Here is a 17,595-nt window from a genome sequence, read left to right as displayed (position 1 = left end):
TAGTATAGAATCCAAAGGCAGGAATGCATCAGTGCCTGAAGATGGCCTGAAATAGAAAACTGAAAGGTCTGAGAGGACTTCATACACTCTTGCTCTGGCTCACATCTGTATTCTTCTCAGTAAAATATATTTCGTTTTTCTTTTTCTCTTTGAAGATTGATTTATCTCCTCAGTCTTTTTTTTTTTTTTTTTTTTTTAACTATTTAAAAAATTTATTTATTTATGGCTGTGCTGGGTCTTCATTGCTGCACATGGGCTCTCTCTAGTTGTGGCACGCGGAGGGCTATCCTTCATTGAGGTTTGTGGGCTTCTCATTGCAGTGGCTTCTCTTGTGGCACACGGGCTGTAGAGCTCGTGGGCTCAGTAGTTGTACATGGGCTTAGTTGCTCTGCGGCATGTAGGATCTTCCCGGGCCAGGGATAGAACCTGTGTCCCCTGCATTGGCAGGCGGGTTCTCCACCACTGTGCCACCAGGGAAGTCCTCCTCAGTACTTTTGAAAGACTACCACTCTCCTCTACCCTACAACAGCTCTGATTAAATGTTTACCTGTCTGGAGATAGTTACTTTTTAAAATTCCAGTTCTTCATTTTTAGGGAGGAAACTCAAGCCTTCATGACAGGCTTGCATTTCTGGAACATTAGATATTGGCAAGGGGTTGGGTGTTATTGTATAAACATGATCCAATCCTATGTGTGGGTGGGAGGATAATTGGAGGGGAGGTTATCGTAAATAAAAGGGGAAGGTGAGTTCAAGAGATGCGAAAAATAGAAATCACAAGTATTTACTTCATAACAGTAAATATCTGAGATTTTGCCCCGTTTTCCTTTAATAAGGAGATAGGAGAGGTTGGGGTTTGTGACAGACTCAAGTTGATATAAGTAGGCATTTGACTACAGTTAGGGGCAGATGTTAGTATAGAAAAGGAAAAGTGGGATGGTTGGCACCATGGATTAGGAGACTGAAACTTGATGGACTTAAAAAAGCACAGAATCTATTTGAAATAACATGGACAAATTGCTTAAATTTCCTTTCTGTTCATAACAGAAAGATGATCTAATTTGTATGCAAGTTCTTTCTTTTAGAAAATTAATCTTAGAAAAGTATTGTGTAAAATATTTTAAATTAAACAACTGCAAAAGTTGACTCCATATAGTAAGATATTTTTGTATTGCAAGAAGGAGATTTGCAAGGTGATTAGGACTTAAATTAAGATTTCTTTTCACAGTTTAATTTACTTAAGGGCCTTTGGTCCAGGGGCAGAAGAAATAGGCAGCAGCTACAACATATTTTTAGCATGTTTACATATTTATTCGTTGAAGGTATACTCTGAGTTGTATAGTTTTACTCACTGACCCAGAAAGAGTGAAAAGTTGAAAGAACTGGGTGTGGTGGTAGAGGTGGAATGATTACTGGCTCCTTACCATGTGTGCCTTTAATTTAACATTTTGCCCACCTTGTTAAACAGTAGGTATGTTTTATTTTGGAAAACATCTGTCAGCAGTAGAGATGGCTATTTCAAAACAATTTGAACATCTGGGGAAAATTATTACATAGGGAAAAAGTTACTTGTTTTTTCTTCACAAGTCTCAAAGCAAATATAGGGAGGAAAGTTTACTAATGCATAAGTAAACTTGCCTAAAAATAGGTTGTGTCAGTCTTGTAAACTACTTCATTTTTCAGAAATAAGAAATGTACAGTTTGTTTTGAGGTATAACACATTAGTTTCAGGTGTACAATGTAGTGACTTGATATTTGTATATATTGCAAAACGATCACCACGATAAGTCCAGTTAATGTCCATCACCATACAGTTACATTAATTTTTTTCTTGTGATGAGAACTTTCAAGATCTGCTCTCCTAGCTACTTTCAAATATGAAATACAGTATTATTAATTACAGTCACCATGCTGTACATTATATATCCCCACGACTTTATCATTTTATAACTGGAAATTTGAAGAAAGTTACAAGGTTTAAAGTCCTTTTTATATTTCAAGATTATGGATTGATTCTGTTTGAAATTTGGTACAAAGATTTGTGACTTAACTGAGGAGTTGAGACCTGAAGAACCAAGGATAGAGTTAGGCTTCTGAGCATAATAGCCAGAAAACTGGGTGACTAGGAGGACTCTGACCTAAAGTGTGGCCTGCATATAGACTATACTTTCCTTTACGAAGGGTTGGAAGTCCCAGAGCAAATGTGAGGACTGTTGGGGTCCACAGGCTTAGTTCACCCAGAGGGAGAATCTATATCTTCATCATGGAAGAACCTCAAGAGATATCTGCTATTTTATGGGTACTTGATTGTGGCTTTGTGGACACAGGGAAGGTTAGCTCTTACATCATCTAACTTTTATTGAGGTTTAATGGAAAGGGCCTAGGATCTCAAATCACAAAGTCTGTGTTCTGGTCTCAGCCCTGACTAAGGGCAGGGACCATATCTGAAGTCACTTGATCTCTCTGGGTTTCAATTTTTTCCCCTTCATCTATAAAAAAGGAAATTTCAACTCAAGTAAGTCTCCAGCTCTCAATTAATGCATTAAAAGTTATCTACTGTCATTTTAGATCATCAACTCCATTGTAAACACCGATGCAAACTTAGGCATTGAAATCAGGTGGCATTTCTTGGTTTCAAGGTAGTTAGGCATATAAGTGCTTTACATTTTTTTTGGTAGTATCTTCAAAACAAAAGCAACATTAAAATTTTCTTATATAGAAAGCAGTTGTGAATCTGACAACAGTAATAATAAAATGTTGGATAAGGTGAATGTTTAGGAAAGATAAGGTGTCTGGAGATTAAGTTATTTTAAGTATTTAGTTAATAGAGACTTGTCTCCCTTTGCAAAAATTTCATACTTTTTAGGGACTTAATCTTGTGTGAAATTTTCATTCTAAATGTAAAAGAAGTATTACTTGTAAAGAAAGAGTGGTGAATTTCTCTCTTTTTTTTTTTTGAAAAGTGAGTTTTCTTACATTGAGATCTACTAATATTTGGACTGGTTCTCCCTATCAGATTTAAACTTGTTGCTGATCCCTTGAGTTGGTCGTGGTGGTGGTCGATATTTTTTTCCTTAATGATTGTGGTATTTTTTTCCTTGATGATCGTATGATTGACAAAGTTGGCATCTCGGGTTTCACCCTACTATCTTACTGATTCTGCTCCCTCCTACCAAGTGGTACCTTCATTGCTTTATATTGTGTTTTTAATGATAGACATCGTAACAGGTATGAGATGATAATTCATTGTGGTTTTGATTCGCATTTCACTGTTGATTAGGGATGTTGAGCACCTTTTCATCTACCTGTTGGCCATTTGTATGTCATCTTTGTGAAAATGTCTATTCAGCTTTCCTTGCCTTTATTTTTTTTTGGATGCACCCAGCTTGCAGGATCTTAGTTCCCCAACCAGGGATTGTACCCAGGCCCCTGCAGTTGAAAGCACTGAGTCCTAACCATTGCACCACCAGGGAATTCCCCCCCTTTTCCCTTTTTTTTTTTTTTTTTTTTTTTTTGCGGTACGCGGGCCTCTCACTGTTGTGGCCTCTCCCGTTGCAGAGCACAGGCTCTGGACGCACAGGCTCAGCGGCCATGGCTCACGGGCCCAACCGCTCCGCGGCATGTGGGATCTTTCCGGACCGGGGCACGAACCCGTGTCCCCTGCATCGGCAGGCGGACTCTCAACCACTGCGCCACCAGGGAAGCCCCGCCTTTTCCCATTTTTTAATTAGGTTATTAATTTTTTGGCTATTGAGTTGTATGAGTTTCTTATATGTTTTAGATAGTAACCCCTTATCAGAGGTTATATTTGCAAGTATTTTCTCTCATTGTGTAGGTTGCCCTTCATTTCATTTTGTTGATGGTTTCCTTTGATGTGCAGAAGCTTTTTAGTTTGTCATAGTCCCACTTGTTTATTTTTTGCTTTTGATGCCTTTGCTTGTGGTGTCAAGGCCAAAAAAAAATCATTGTCAGGACCAGTGTCAAGGAGCTTACTCCCTATGTTTTCTTCTAGGAGTTTTATGGTTTCAGGTCTTCTGTTCAAATGTTTAAACTGTTTTGGGTTGATTTTTGTGTGTGGTGTAAGATAGTGGTCCAGTTTCATTCTTTGCATGTCCACTTTTCCCAACACCATTTATTAAAGAGACTATCCTTTTCCCATTGTATATTCTTGGCTTCTTTGTTAAAAATTAATTGACCATGTATGTGTGGGTTTATTTCTGGTTTCTGTCTAATTGATCTGTGTTTCTGTCTTTATGCAACTACCATACATACTGTTTTGATTACTGTAACTTTGTAATATAGTTTGAAATAAGGAAGCATGGTGCCTCCAGCTTTGTTCTTTCTCAAGATTGCTTTGGCTGTTTGGGGTCTTTTCTGGTTTTATACACATTTTAGGTTGTTTGTTCTATTTCTGTGAATAATGTCATTGCAATTTTGATATGGATTGCATTGAATCTGTAAATTGCTTTGGGTAGTATAGACATTTTAAAAATATAAATTCTTCTGATTCACGAACATGAGATATGTTTTCATTTATTTGTGTCTTCAGTTTCTTTCATTAATGTCTTACTAAAGTTTTCAGTGTACTTTTTTCCCCCTGTATATTCATTCTGGTGGCATATCTCCCTTTTCTTGCTGGGGCAACAAATATCATATATCCATAGCCTAGTTTTTCAGAGATTTTAATGAAGGTGATGGGATGCTGTTGACTTAATTTCTGGAGTAATGACATAGATTACTGTCATATTGCTGAAAAGTATCTTCCCAATCTTTGTTTTCCTTTGCAAAATAGAATCAAATCTTAGAGTCAGAAAGGATCTAAGAATTTTTTTTTTCTAAGAATTTTTCAAGTTTCTTTTATTGTGATTGAGCAGGCATGTTTGCCTAGTTAAGGGTAGAGTGGGAATAAGAAACAGGGTGTCATGTCTCGTGCCTTGGTATTTTTTTAAGCTTCCTGTGCCCAAATTTTGAAAGTCCCTATTTCAGATAAATAAGAGTTGTTTTCATTTCAGTGTTTATACAGTTGTTGATACCAACAACAACAACAGAAAAAAAGGCAAAATGATTTGAGAGCTCAGAATATGGTGGATTCTCTGAATAGGTATTTGTTCCTCTCCAACAGTAACCCAGATCTATAAAGTTTAATGTTCTAATAGAAGGATTTACTTGAAGGGAAGATAACTTAAATATGTGAAATCTATGAAAAAAGTTCATGTATCCAGCATCAATCATTATTAGTTTGTGACTGTTCTTGAGAAACATATTTAATCTTGGTAATAATTTTTAGGCTTTGTATAACTACAAAATAAATCTAGTCATATTCTAAACGACCTAATTGGAAGCACTTTCATTTTTCTGCAGTGTTTCCTGAGGTTATAGGCGGGTGTTTGAGGAGTACATGCGGGTTATTAGCCAGCGGTACCCGGACATCCGCATTGAAGGAGAGAATTACCTCCCTCAACCAATATATAGGTAAGTAAATTTCTGTAGTTTATAAACGAGTTTTTTAAGTGAATTCTTTCACATTTGTAAATAAACTTTTGTGAATTGGTTCAATTAACTTTCCTTGGTTATTATAATTTCTTAGTTGGTTATAATTTACAGAGAACAGTTTTATAAATGGCAAGTTTATTTGATCCAAATATGGAAGAATTTTTCTGTAACAAGGAATAGAGGAAGATCATTTCAGAGATGGCAACCCTTCTAAAGATGTGTTTTCTTATGTAATTTTTATTGTGGCCATAGATCAAGAACTCCTACAATTTTTTTTTTTTTTTTTTTTTTGCAGTATGTGGGCCTCTCACTGTTGTGGCCTCTCCCGTTGCGGAGCACAGGCTCCGGATGCGCAGGCTCAATGGCCATGGCTCACGGGCCCAGCCGCTCCGCGGCATGTGGGATCTTCCCAGACCAGGGCACGAACCCGTGTCCCCTGCGTCGGCAGGCAGACTCTCAACCACTGCGCCACCAGGGGAGCCCAAGAACTCCTACATTTTTATAGAAAGTCAGTGGTACAAAATTCTGTACTGTTAAAATAGTATTTTTAAAGGCCAGTGCTCTATAGTTTTATAAATTACTTTTTGATTGATTCAAAAGATGTTAAACATTTTTGTTTTAAAACTGCACAATAAAATTTAGTTACTAGTTTTTTCCTAGTGTAACTGGCAATTTAGATTTGGTGTTTAGAAAATGTCTATACACATAGACTTGAGTTAAAGAAATTTTGAAGTAGATGCGAAATTGCAGCTTCTGATGAATTTCCTTCTTTTCTTTTAATAGACACATAGCATCTTTCCTGTCAGTCTTCAAGCTAGTGTTAATAGGCTTAATAATTGTTGGCAAGGATCCTTTTGCTTTCTTTGGCATGCAAGCGCCTAGCATCTGGCAGTGGGGCCAAGAAAACAAGGTATGTAATGTAATAGCTTTGGTAGCTGTAGGTTCTTAGTTGTCAGTGAGATATTTTAATGGATTCTTCTTCTTCTTTCTTTCTTTCTTTTTTTTTTTTTTAAGTACTTTTTGCTATTTCAACTTAAACCACTTTTTATTTCTGGGCAAAGCACTTAACCTCCTTTAGCCTTAGTCTCCATATTTATACATTAAGAATGATTAGGTCTTACCTTTTTATTATTTGAAGGACAGAGAGGTGTTACTTTAGTAGAACCTGGGCACAAAATAATTTAATACCTGCTTTTGATTTTGATTATATAAGTTGGGCCAAATCATACAGCAAAACATAATATATACATGATGTAGGCCTTTTATACCAACTAATATGGGTATTAATAGGTTTATTCATGTTAAAAATGAGATTTCCACCAATTTATTCTTATCAGAATTCTCTGTTTTTATTATTTGTTCTTTGACTTTTCTGTTCATGGGTAACCTAAAGCAGATTACCTGAAACAATTAATATAAATATACATAAGAATCTTGTGCTGTTTATTTTATTCTTTGGTAGGGTCTTGCTGCATCATATACTCTTTCCAGATCTCTCATCTGTTTTACTTAAAACCATCTTTTCTGGAGGGTGTACCTTTCTGCTGTGAGAAATGGGAATAATTTCTCTCTTGAATGAGATTACTTAGGTTTCCTTCTAATAAGTATTCTCTTTTGGAGTCCTCTGGTCTTATCCTTTAGTTCTAGGCTGAGACTACCTTTAGCCAACTCCTAACATAGCTGTACTTCTTTTTCTTAGGGAATCACTTATTTCCAGTCACAGGCAAGGCTTCTTAACATAAACATCCTTAGGTGCTACCTCTAATTCAGATGTGTCTCTACTCTGTTATTAACAAAATATTGATTTACATAGGATTAAGAATTAGAAATTAAGTACTTACTGATAATGTTTCGTGCTATATTTGTTCATTCTGTTGATTCTAAATTGTCTTTAGTGCATTTTACTTCTTTAGGCTTATAACATTGTCAATCTACTGTGGAAGAGGATACTTGAAGGCTGTAGCTTTCGTGACACTTGACTTGTGTATTGTTCTCATGAAAGTAGACTTTGTGCCCAAATGCTAGGATAACTTCTGTGAAATCAAAGCCCACCTAGCTCAAGTGGGGTTAGGGGAAATCTCCTTCTCATCTGCTATAGGCATTTTGATTTATTTTTCTGAAACAGCTGGCTGTGAATTGACATCCTCACTACATCCTGCTTTTAGGTGATTTTGTTAAATTGAAACTTTTCTGTTCAACAGGAGCCTCTGATCTTTTGGGACAGTATAGATTTGCCTTCAAAAGGTGAATGAATGTAACTTAATATGCTAGTGCTTTCTAACCAACTTTTTTTTAGTTTGACTTAAAATGATTTGTTTGGAACACGGACAGGTTGTGTTGAATACAGGGAGTTGCTGACTAGTTGCATCACTAGTCTTTTGTGAGTTCATACATTATATTATAAAAATTCTAAAATGAACCCTTCTTATGCTGGTAGTCTTTTGTTTAACTTATTAAGGCCATTATGAGATTTCTAGAAGTTTTATCTTTACATTAGGAATAACGTAATTTCTTCAGAATGTATAGAGCTGTGAATTAATGTTGCAATTTTCTGTGTACACTATCTGAATATATGGAGTAGCAGTAATAATTTGTATAGAAACTTAAAGTAGATTTAAAAAGAGCAATTACCAAATAAAAATGAGACGATTTAAAAGCTTACTTAATTTGTGATGTTGTTTTGATTTGAAAATGAGTTTACCTATTGTACTTAATTGTATTTTCTTTTAGGTCTATGCATGTATGATGGTCTTTTTCTTGAGCAACATGATTGAGAACCAGTGTATGTCAACAGGTGCATTTGAGATAACTTTGAATGGTAGGTTCTGAATAGTTTGCATTCTGTGATAAATGTTAAATGATTTATAATAAGCATCAGGCTTTTCCATTTTTCATAATATGCTAAATTATCTCTTTACATGGTCCTCACCTACTCCCATGGCTTTAGAATAACATCTGTATGATGACCCTTAAATGTATAGCTCTGGAGAGCTCTAGACCTCTCTTCTAGGTGTTATAGCCAGGAATCCTGAACATTACCTACTCCCAAACTGTTGATTACCTCAGCTCCTGCAATTCTTTTATACTCCAGTTTGCTCCTTCCCTGACATTTCTCACTTATTTAAGGGCACCATTATCATTCTACCCAGTTGCCCATGTCAGAAACCTAGGATAACATCCTAGGTTTCTCCCTTACTCTCCATATCTAATGGATTACCAATTTTTCTCAATTCTACTTTTTACAGTTTTCAAAAATCTTCTATTTATCTTCATTGATAACCACCCTAATCCAAGCCACAATTATCTTGCTATCCTCTAACATATTCTCTAAACCAGAGGTTGGCAAATATGGCCTATGAGCTAACAGTGGCTTTACAATTTTAAAATTTCTTTATATTAATTTTTTTTAATTCAAGTATAGTTTATTTATAATATCATGTAGGTTTCAGGTATACAGCACAGTGATTCACATTCTTTTCAGGTTCTTTTCCCTTATAGGTTATTACATAATATTGAGTATAGTTCCCTGTGCTGTATATAGTAGGTCCTTGTTGGTTATTTATTTTATAGAAAGCAGTATGTATATGTTAATCTCAGCCTCCTAATTTATTCTTCTTCCCACCCCCCTTTCCCCTTTGGTAACCATAAGTTTGTTTTCTGTGTCTGTGAGTCTCTTTCTGTTTTGGAAATAAGTTCATTTGTGTCTTTATTTTTTAAGATTCCACATATAAGCGATATCATATGATATTTGTCTTTCTCTGTCTGGCTTACTTCACTTAGTACGATAATCTCTAGGTACATCCATCTTGCTTGGTGGCTCTTACTTTTTTTTTTTGGCCAAGCCACGCAGCTTTCTTGATCTTAGTTCCCCGACCAGGGATTGAACCTGGGCTCCAGCAGTGAAAGCACCAAGTCCTAACCACTGGACCGCCAGGGAATTCCCTCTTATATTTTTTAATGGCTAAAAAAATTAAAAATACTTTGTGATGTGGAAATTATATGACATTCAGACTTCAGTATTCATACCTAGAGTTTTGAGTTTCATCATTGAAAAATTTGTGGAAATATATCTCCCTGGTTTTATAAGTACCTATATGGTATCCTTGATTTTGCCTCTCGGTATGTAAAGCCTAAAATATATACTATCTGGCTTCTTACAGAAAAATTTGCTGACACCTGCTCCAACACTTGAGTCATTTAAAAGAAAATTTTTTTAATGCACATTTCATCTTCTTGCTTCACTCCCTCAAGTTTATTAAATGGCCTTATTTTGTTCTCAAGATAAAGACCAGAACATTTAACATGGACAAAAGGCCCTGAATGATGTAGCCTGGGCATGGGCAAACCATAGCCCTGTGGACCATGTCCTCTGCTACCTGCTTGGTAAATAAAGTTTTATTGGAACACAGCCATGCCCATTCATTTATCTGCTTTCAGGCTACAATGAATGTTACGTAGCTGGGACAGACTATGCATCTTCTTGAGCTGAAAATGCTTACTTTATAGTTTCTTGATCCCTGATCTAATCCCTGCCAACCTTTCCAGCCTCCCTTGTACCACTCTTCTATATTTCAGCTTTCACGTTTAATAATATCTCCCAATTTTAATAATCTCTCTCTTTTAATGATAGTAAGTACAAAGGCTCCTTCCCAGCTTCTCATATATCCCTCTCATAGCATCTTCTAGTTTTGATTTTTAGTATACAAATGTGATTTTGTAGCTATTTATATAGTTCTTTTTATATTTCCCCTACTAGAATGTAAACTCCATGAAAGCAAGAAGCTGAATTCTATCTCCAGCTGTGTGCTTAGACAATACATGTTTATAGAATGAATGTCTATTATAGAATCATCTTTAATGTGGAAGGGGTGGTACCATTTATTTTTATAGATGTACCTGTGTGGTCTAAGCTGGAATCTGGTCACCTTCCATCCATGCAACAGCTTGTTCAAATTCTTGACAATGAAATGAAGCTCAATGTGCATATGGATTCAATCCCACACCATCGATCATAGCCCCACCTATCAGCACTGAAAACTCTTCTGTAAGTAGTTTAAAAATACAGTAACTATGTATAGGTATCAGTTAATTGTCATGAATCAGCAAGATATTTCATATATTAGCATAATATATATAGATATATATAATATTAGATATTGCATATATTGTCAATTGAGTTTCCAACTTAAGGTTTAACAGATGGTTGTCTTCTTCATTAAAATTTATAAATGACCAAGAGAGTTTGGATCTGCTAAAATAAAGTAAGGTTGTACTATTAATTTTATGTTTAAGGCTTAGTAATTGGGCCTGTAACATCTTTTTTTAGACTTGTGAACTTCTAATGGCCAGAATTCATATACTGTACATACATTGTACATATATACCCTCCCCTTACCTTCAAATAACTAGTTCCTAAAACTATGCAAATTCTTTTCACATGCTCAAGATAGAAAATTTATAAGCAAATGTGGGTGAACATAGAGAGGTGAAAGTTAGTTAATTTTGTTTAACAGAGATGTACTCAGTTCTTTTCTGATCAGTGAGTGGATTTTACAGAGTGAATTTTGAAACAAAATATTTTTTCTGTGTGTCTTTCAGACATTAAGGGAGTTTTGCAAGAGCAGCGTGACTGACATTATGAAGGCCTGTACTGAAGACAGCAAGCTGTTAGTACAGACCAGATGCTTTCTTGGCAGGCTCGTTGTACCTCTTGGAAAACCTCAATGCAAGGCAGTTTTTCAGTGCTGGCACATTTTGGAATTCTGCACATTCGTGGAGTGCAATAATACTGTATAGTTTTTTTTTTCTTCCCCAAGTCCACTCGGTTAATAGTTTTTTAAAAAAATGCAGACGTTACTACTTGCACTTCTTTTTTTTCGGTCATATTTGAAAAAGTAGAAAATTGAGTTGCAATTTGATTTTTTTTTTCAAAGATGTCTGTTAAGTCTGTTGTGATTTTATATGAATTTTCCTTTTTTATAGTTTAAAATTGATCCTTTTGGGACTAGAGCTGTAGTTCCCAAATACTTTATAAGAGTTTATCAGACATCTCTAATTTGGTCATGTCCAATTTATATAGTTTTCAAAATACTGCGGATTGTGAACAGCACATTATATAAGATTATGGGGGGAAATCCTATATCCAGAGTACTCTACCAATTTGTGTATGTGTGTGTGTGTGTGTGTGATTACCAGAGAACTACTAAAAGACCAACCACTTTTTAAATCCTGTTAATGTAGTTCAAGTGTCCTGCCTTGACCAATTTAATGAGTTGATTAACTGGGCCTTTATACTTAACTCAATAAAAAACTAAGCAGATGTAAGTTAAATAAAAAACTTGAGTTTATTGCCCAGCGTACCTGTTAACATTATATTTAACAGTTGTCTGCAAAGTTTTGTTTTTGACTCACAGAGAATTTCCTATGGGACACACTTTAGATTCACACACAAATAATAGGTCATTTACCATTTTTAGGATAATTGAAACTTGCCTCACTAAAGAAAGGTTGGTTGAACCTCTTTACAACATTAATATTAGGTAAATGGAGATCACTTGTCTAATAATTTTACTTGTCTAACATCATATCAGAATTTTATTATATTTGAGGGACAAAATTGAAAGGTTTTTTATTCAGTGAATTTAATACCTTTCCAGAGTTCTAAAAGGTAGTTTTTTTTTTAAAGCTTAAATTGATAAAGACTATAAGAGTAATTTAGCAGAAATAGGACCATAATATAGAAAAATAGTCATATAGCAACAGTCATAACATACTTCATTTTCCCTGTAGGAATAAAAGTGGTAGGTCTAGATTTGTTAGTGGAAGTAAAGGGATTTATGGAAAAGTAATGAGATAATTCAATGTTGAGTCCACCAAACACTTAGCACAATCTTATACTTCATTTGTCAGTGAATATTTGTTGAAATGCATGTCTGGTAATTATCATGATTGTGACAGCCTCAAGGTGGAACATACTGTAGTCTCTAGCTGAAAAGAAGTTAGCCTAATAATTCACTGCAGAAAATTGATTAAATGCCTTATCCTTTTAATTAAGGCTGCAGAACTGTTAACCTAAGATCGTACAGTAGCAAGAGTCTATACAATTTAAGCTAGAGGTTACTTAGAGATTGTTATTCAGGTGTAATAACATTTTGTTATCTTTGACTAGGGCTTAAAACTTTGTTAACTTGATTTGTACCAGCCCAAACTTCCTTCTGCAAGTTGAACACACTGCTGAGTGTGTGTAGGGTCTTTCTTCAGTGACAGACATTCCACCAGTGACAGTTAACCTTTTGACATTTAGACCTTCCAAACTTGTCTTGGATATTCCCATGTATCTGACAGGCCAACCATGAAGAATTTAAGATTTAATTCTAATTTTTTCCATGTTTGCCTTGGGTGAATAACTTATCCTTTGGAGAATAGCTTTAAGTGGCTAGGTCATTGATAAAACTCAACTATTTTGTTCACACCCATTTCAATATTATTTTATGTTTGGCCATATTTAAATCTAAGATTTAATGTAGTCTAGTGAAAAAATTAGTGGGAAGTGTGAATGTAAAAAAAAACATGAAAAAACGGAAAGTTAGAAAGCTATTTAGAATGTGGCTTTATTATATTCCTAACATTTCAAAATTTATTACATAGTTGCTTACAAATTGGTGTGGTTGTGTAGTTTATAAATGTTTATGTACTCTGTTAATTGCAAGACCATAGAACATGACAGCAGGTTGGCTACTGTTATTGGGGTTTTTACCATAGTTGCTATTGTGGAAGAGATTACATGTTAGATTAATATAAAAATGTTGGCAAAACATGGCTTTATACCTCAGCATCAAAATGTGCAAGACACATATGCTTTCAGAATATAAATGCGTTATTAACTTAACGGCACTAAGATCAATGGCGGCAGTTGATCACCCTTTACCACTATCAAAACATAACAGGATCCTAATGATGATTCTTATTTTGAATGTCATTAGCTGGGGACCTTGATTGGTTGGCATTTTATTGTCATGATTTTAACTAATTTAGATGAAAAAGAAATAGCCTACAGAATTTTAAAGCATGATTTAATATTTCATACTAAGACTTTAAAAAATCTTTTTTGAGAGAAACAGGAATTGCAGAGTCTGGGGGCTTTAAAGCATTGTGAAAATAAACTTTTATTAAGCTGATATGAAAGGAACCCCTCCTTTCTGGAACTGAATCTGTGCTAGAGCACTTTATATGATAACTGTATTTAGGAAATTTTATGTTGTAAAAATTGTTGTCATCAAGTAATGTTTTCTAATGGTTTCTTAACCCAACCAGTGCTCCACCCCCCTCTCCCCCTCCCAGTCTGGCACTCCCAGTATTACCACTCTGGGACCTTAAACTACTTCTTGAGCCTTATGGTCCAGTTTTGTGTGCTTCATTGTTACCTGAAATTTCAACAGTTCTGTGGTGTGTTCTGTGCTGGGGTGGAGCAAAGAGGAGCAGTTTACATTACTGATCTCCTTTACCCCCAACCTCCAGAATCCCTGAGAAAAGTCATACTAGCCTCCCAAAATCTGGATAGAAATAAGATGAGGACTTCTCTTGACTGATATAGACAGTTTAACAATCTCAGAAGAGAAAGCAAAAGTTCAGATATTTTTCTTAAATCCAGCTGAGCCTTTTCCCTCACAGTCCCAGGCTCCTTTTCCCTAGGCTTAAAAAAGCAAATAGAAGCAGACCCAGATCTGAACTGTATCTTGAAGAAAAATTGAAATTGGTCTCATGTACAGTGGGAAGAGTGTTAAGTCACCCATTCTTTGTCAAGGCTTGTAGAATGTCTTCTGTTGCCTTTGTTAAGCATGAGCAAAATAAAAAGAAACAACATGATATCTAGGCAAACGTGTAACAGTAGTGGTTTTAAAAGTTTAGTGTGCCTAAGAATCATTAGGATAAACTACTGGATCCCATCCCTGGAGATTCTGATTCATTTGGTCTGAGAGGGGTCCGTATAATTTGCACTTTAGCCCAGCTTCCAGATAATGCTGATGCTGTCAGTTTGAGGTCCACACTGAGGAGCACTGCACCATCACAGGTCAGAGTGCAAAAGACCCAGGACACTCTGGAAGGAAATACAGGTCGTGGAATAGAAGAAAATTTTGCATATTTGCTTCACATTTATGGAATGACTTAACAACAAGAAATTCAGTAAAATGAGAACCCAAAAGAAGAAACAGAATGAGATGAGAGGGAGATTGTTTCCAAGCAAACAAATTGAGGACTTAATTGTCCCAATTAATCTGTTGTATCAGTGCAACATATTTGTTATCCTTTGTTGGGTTAGTATGTTAAAACTTTTGGAGTGGGTATTTTAAAAGGAAATGTTAAATCTTTGAGTATAAAATAACTGATTTGAATTGCCAGGTTTTCTCAAAGTGGGCAACATGCCTGCATTAATCTTTATAATGACAACTGATCTTGATTTTCACGTCAAACAAATTATTTAAATTTTTACTGTTCTCAGTAGGGAAAATGCATACTTTTAGTTTTATTTTAGTAACCATAATAGAATTCTTTATATCACTGGGGAAATCCAATCTGAACTTAATTAAGCCCCCCAAAAATAAAGGATTTACTTTCACTTAACTGAAAAATCCAAGGTTAAGTTGGCCTCATTTCTCCATGAGCCTCCACCATAATTGGGGAGAGGATTGTGGGGGGCTGGGGAGGATGGGAGAGGAATGAGAACATTGATAAAGTCCTAGAAAGCACTTTGGTGTAACTTGGGGTTACATTCGTATCTTTGGATTCTGTTCCTCACTTGATATCCACGAATAATTTTGTCATGTTAGTTCTTCCTTTTCTCTAATTATTGACTTTACTCCCTCTACCCAACCTCCTTCCTATTCAGGATCATAACTGTTTAAGACAAGTTTATGGCTTTGTGGTTATAAGCTGCTGAGACCAAGTGCTTAGCTATCTGGGAATTATCAGGAGCCAGCACTGGGTCGCTTGGCTTGGTTAGTAAAGTGTTAGAACCTGGCAGGCAGGTTGCTACCAGTACTCCCTGGGGCCACTGGCTATACTCATGACTGTGTACTAGCAACTCTTACTAGAGGAAAAGACAATTACTGTTCTTGTTTATTCTTGAGTTGCTAAGAGCAGGTCTGTTTGCAGGGAAGTGTACTGATGACATTTCCTTCTAAATATATATTTTTTAATGTATTAGAAAATGCGGCTGCATTTCATCTTTTAATAGTCCATAGGCTCTCATGATGAGACTATTTTAAAGGTATTAAAATATATAATGTATTTAAACAATAGGTAAGTTAATCAGTGTGATTCTGCTAGTAAAATTCTATATTATTCAGAGCCATGGAAATTTAGTGTTACAAAAGATTTTGAGATTTACTTCAGAATTCTAAAGAAAAGACTAGGAGTTAAGTATCTTGCCCTGATTTCTATAGCTTGTGGCAATGCTAAAATGAAAGGAAAACAAAACCCTATACTGTTGGTGGGGCTTGGGGAAGGAGTAGAAAAGCAGAGAGAGCTTCGTCAGAAATTACTCCTGGTGGGAAGAGAAGAGACCAGTAACAAAGCAAACTTAAAAATTTAATCTCAGTTTCACTTCACAACTGTTTATTTACTTTTACTTTAGCTATGGTGTGGAATTTTTCACTTCAACTAAACTGAAAATAAAAGACGACACAGTGCAGGGTACCCCAGAAGAAGAGAAGGCAAGTTCCACTAAAGTAGGGCTTCTCAACTTTTTTGCTGAAGCACAGGTCTGCCTGGGGCTACGGCTTGATGTGATCCTTTGCAAAATACAATTTTGCCAAATACTTATTTTAAAATTCATGCAAGAAATTCGCTCCAAATTGTTCATGTTGCTTTTAACATAAAAATTTTGTTTTATTGTATTAATAACTCCCTAAATCTTCAAGCAAAATTCATATTCCAGGAAACCGTTTCTCCTGAGACTGTGTAATCCCTGCTCCATTGCTTATTTTTCTTGGTGTGGGTGTGTGAGTGTGCATGTTTGTACACACCATCTTAAGAAACATGGAGTGATCTACATTATAGTCATTTTCTTTAAATGTACATAAAGTTTATATATAATCTGCACTAAAGCTTTGCACTTAGGACTTATTACAATAACTGAAGAGGATGTGTTCCAGGAAATTTGTATCCAGAAGATGCATGTGGGAAGATAATGTGAGAAGCATAACTGTGAGTTTTAAAGTGTTAAATAGAGTTACAATACCAAAAAACTAAATACTGTCTAGAGTAAAGTAATGACAGACATGCTGATAACATAAGCCTCTGGAAGTCTTGAGGAAGGCTAAAATGGTGCTTTTATAAATGTTACCTATGAATGAGTGGATGGATGGATGAATGAATGGATTTGGTTAAGGCAGTGGTTCGCAGCTGGGGGTTTTACCCTCTAGTGGACACTGGTGATGAGACTTTTTTTTTTTTAAGCCTCTGTTTTATTTGCTTTATTATTTTTTTTTAAACATCTTTATTGGAGTATAATTGTTTTATGATGGTGGGTTAGTTTCTGCTGTATAACAAAGTGATTCAGCTATACATATACATATATCCCCATATCCCCTCCCTCTTGTGTCTCCCCTCCCACCCTCCCTATCCCACCCTCCTAGGTGGTCGCAAAGCACCGAGCTGATCACCCTGTGCTATGCAGCTGCTTCCCACTAGCTAGCTATTTTACATTCGGTAGTGTATATATGTCAGTGTTACTCTCTCACTTCGTCCCGGTTTACCCTTCTTACTCCCCGTGTCCTCAAGTCCATTCTCTACGTGGTGATGAGACATTTTTGACTGTTACTCCTGGGAGCGTAGGGTGTGTTGCTCCTGGCATGTAGCTGGTAGAGCCAGAGATGTTGTGAAACATCCCACAGTGTCCAAGACAGCTTGCTACAACAAAGGATAATCTGGTCCAAAATGTTAGTAGGGCAGCTGTTGAGAACTCTGGGTTAGGAGAGTTGGAGGAGGGTGGTGGGAAAGGAGAAGAAAAAGACTGAGAGACAGAGACCAGTGGACCAACACATGCTCATGCAGAGAGGGTCCTGGAATGGAGCCTGGGAACCATACATAGCCTTTAGCTGGGA

At 36.0% G+C, this 17,595-nt stretch overlaps 1 protein-coding gene across 2 annotated transcripts in view; it reads left to right on the top strand.

Annotated features, from left to right (window-relative positions):
• SELENOT (selenoprotein T) overlaps positions 1-17,111 on the top strand; it is a 31,344-nt gene extending 14,233 nt beyond the window's left edge. Inside the window, exons 2-6 of one of the 2 annotated variants that reach the window (XM_089911017.1) lie at positions 5,360-5,470; positions 6,275-6,401; positions 8,222-8,309; positions 10,382-10,535; positions 16,125-17,111. In XM_089911017.1, the coding sequence (XP_089767143.1) occupies positions 5,360-5,470; positions 6,275-6,401; positions 8,222-8,309; positions 10,382-10,506 (451 nt within the window). In that variant the 3' untranslated portion in view covers positions 10,507-10,535; positions 16,125-17,111. Of the gene's footprint in view, positions 1-5,359; positions 5,471-6,274; positions 6,402-8,221; positions 8,310-10,381; positions 10,536-11,089; positions 11,846-16,124 lie in introns of those variants that run through there. The other variant, XM_022582748.2, reaches the window with a different exon arrangement.
• Positions 17,112-17,595: the final 484 nt, after the last annotated feature.

Source organism: Delphinapterus leucas, chromosome 4 (assembly GCF_059928025.1).
Source record: "Delphinapterus leucas isolate spDelLeu-1000000601 "Yukka" chromosome 4, BTC_Dleu_Yukka2, whole genome shotgun sequence".
NCBI classification, from domain to species: Eukaryota; Metazoa; Chordata; class Mammalia; order Artiodactyla; family Monodontidae; genus Delphinapterus; species Delphinapterus leucas.
This window is presented reverse-complemented; position numbering and strand designations above follow the sequence as displayed.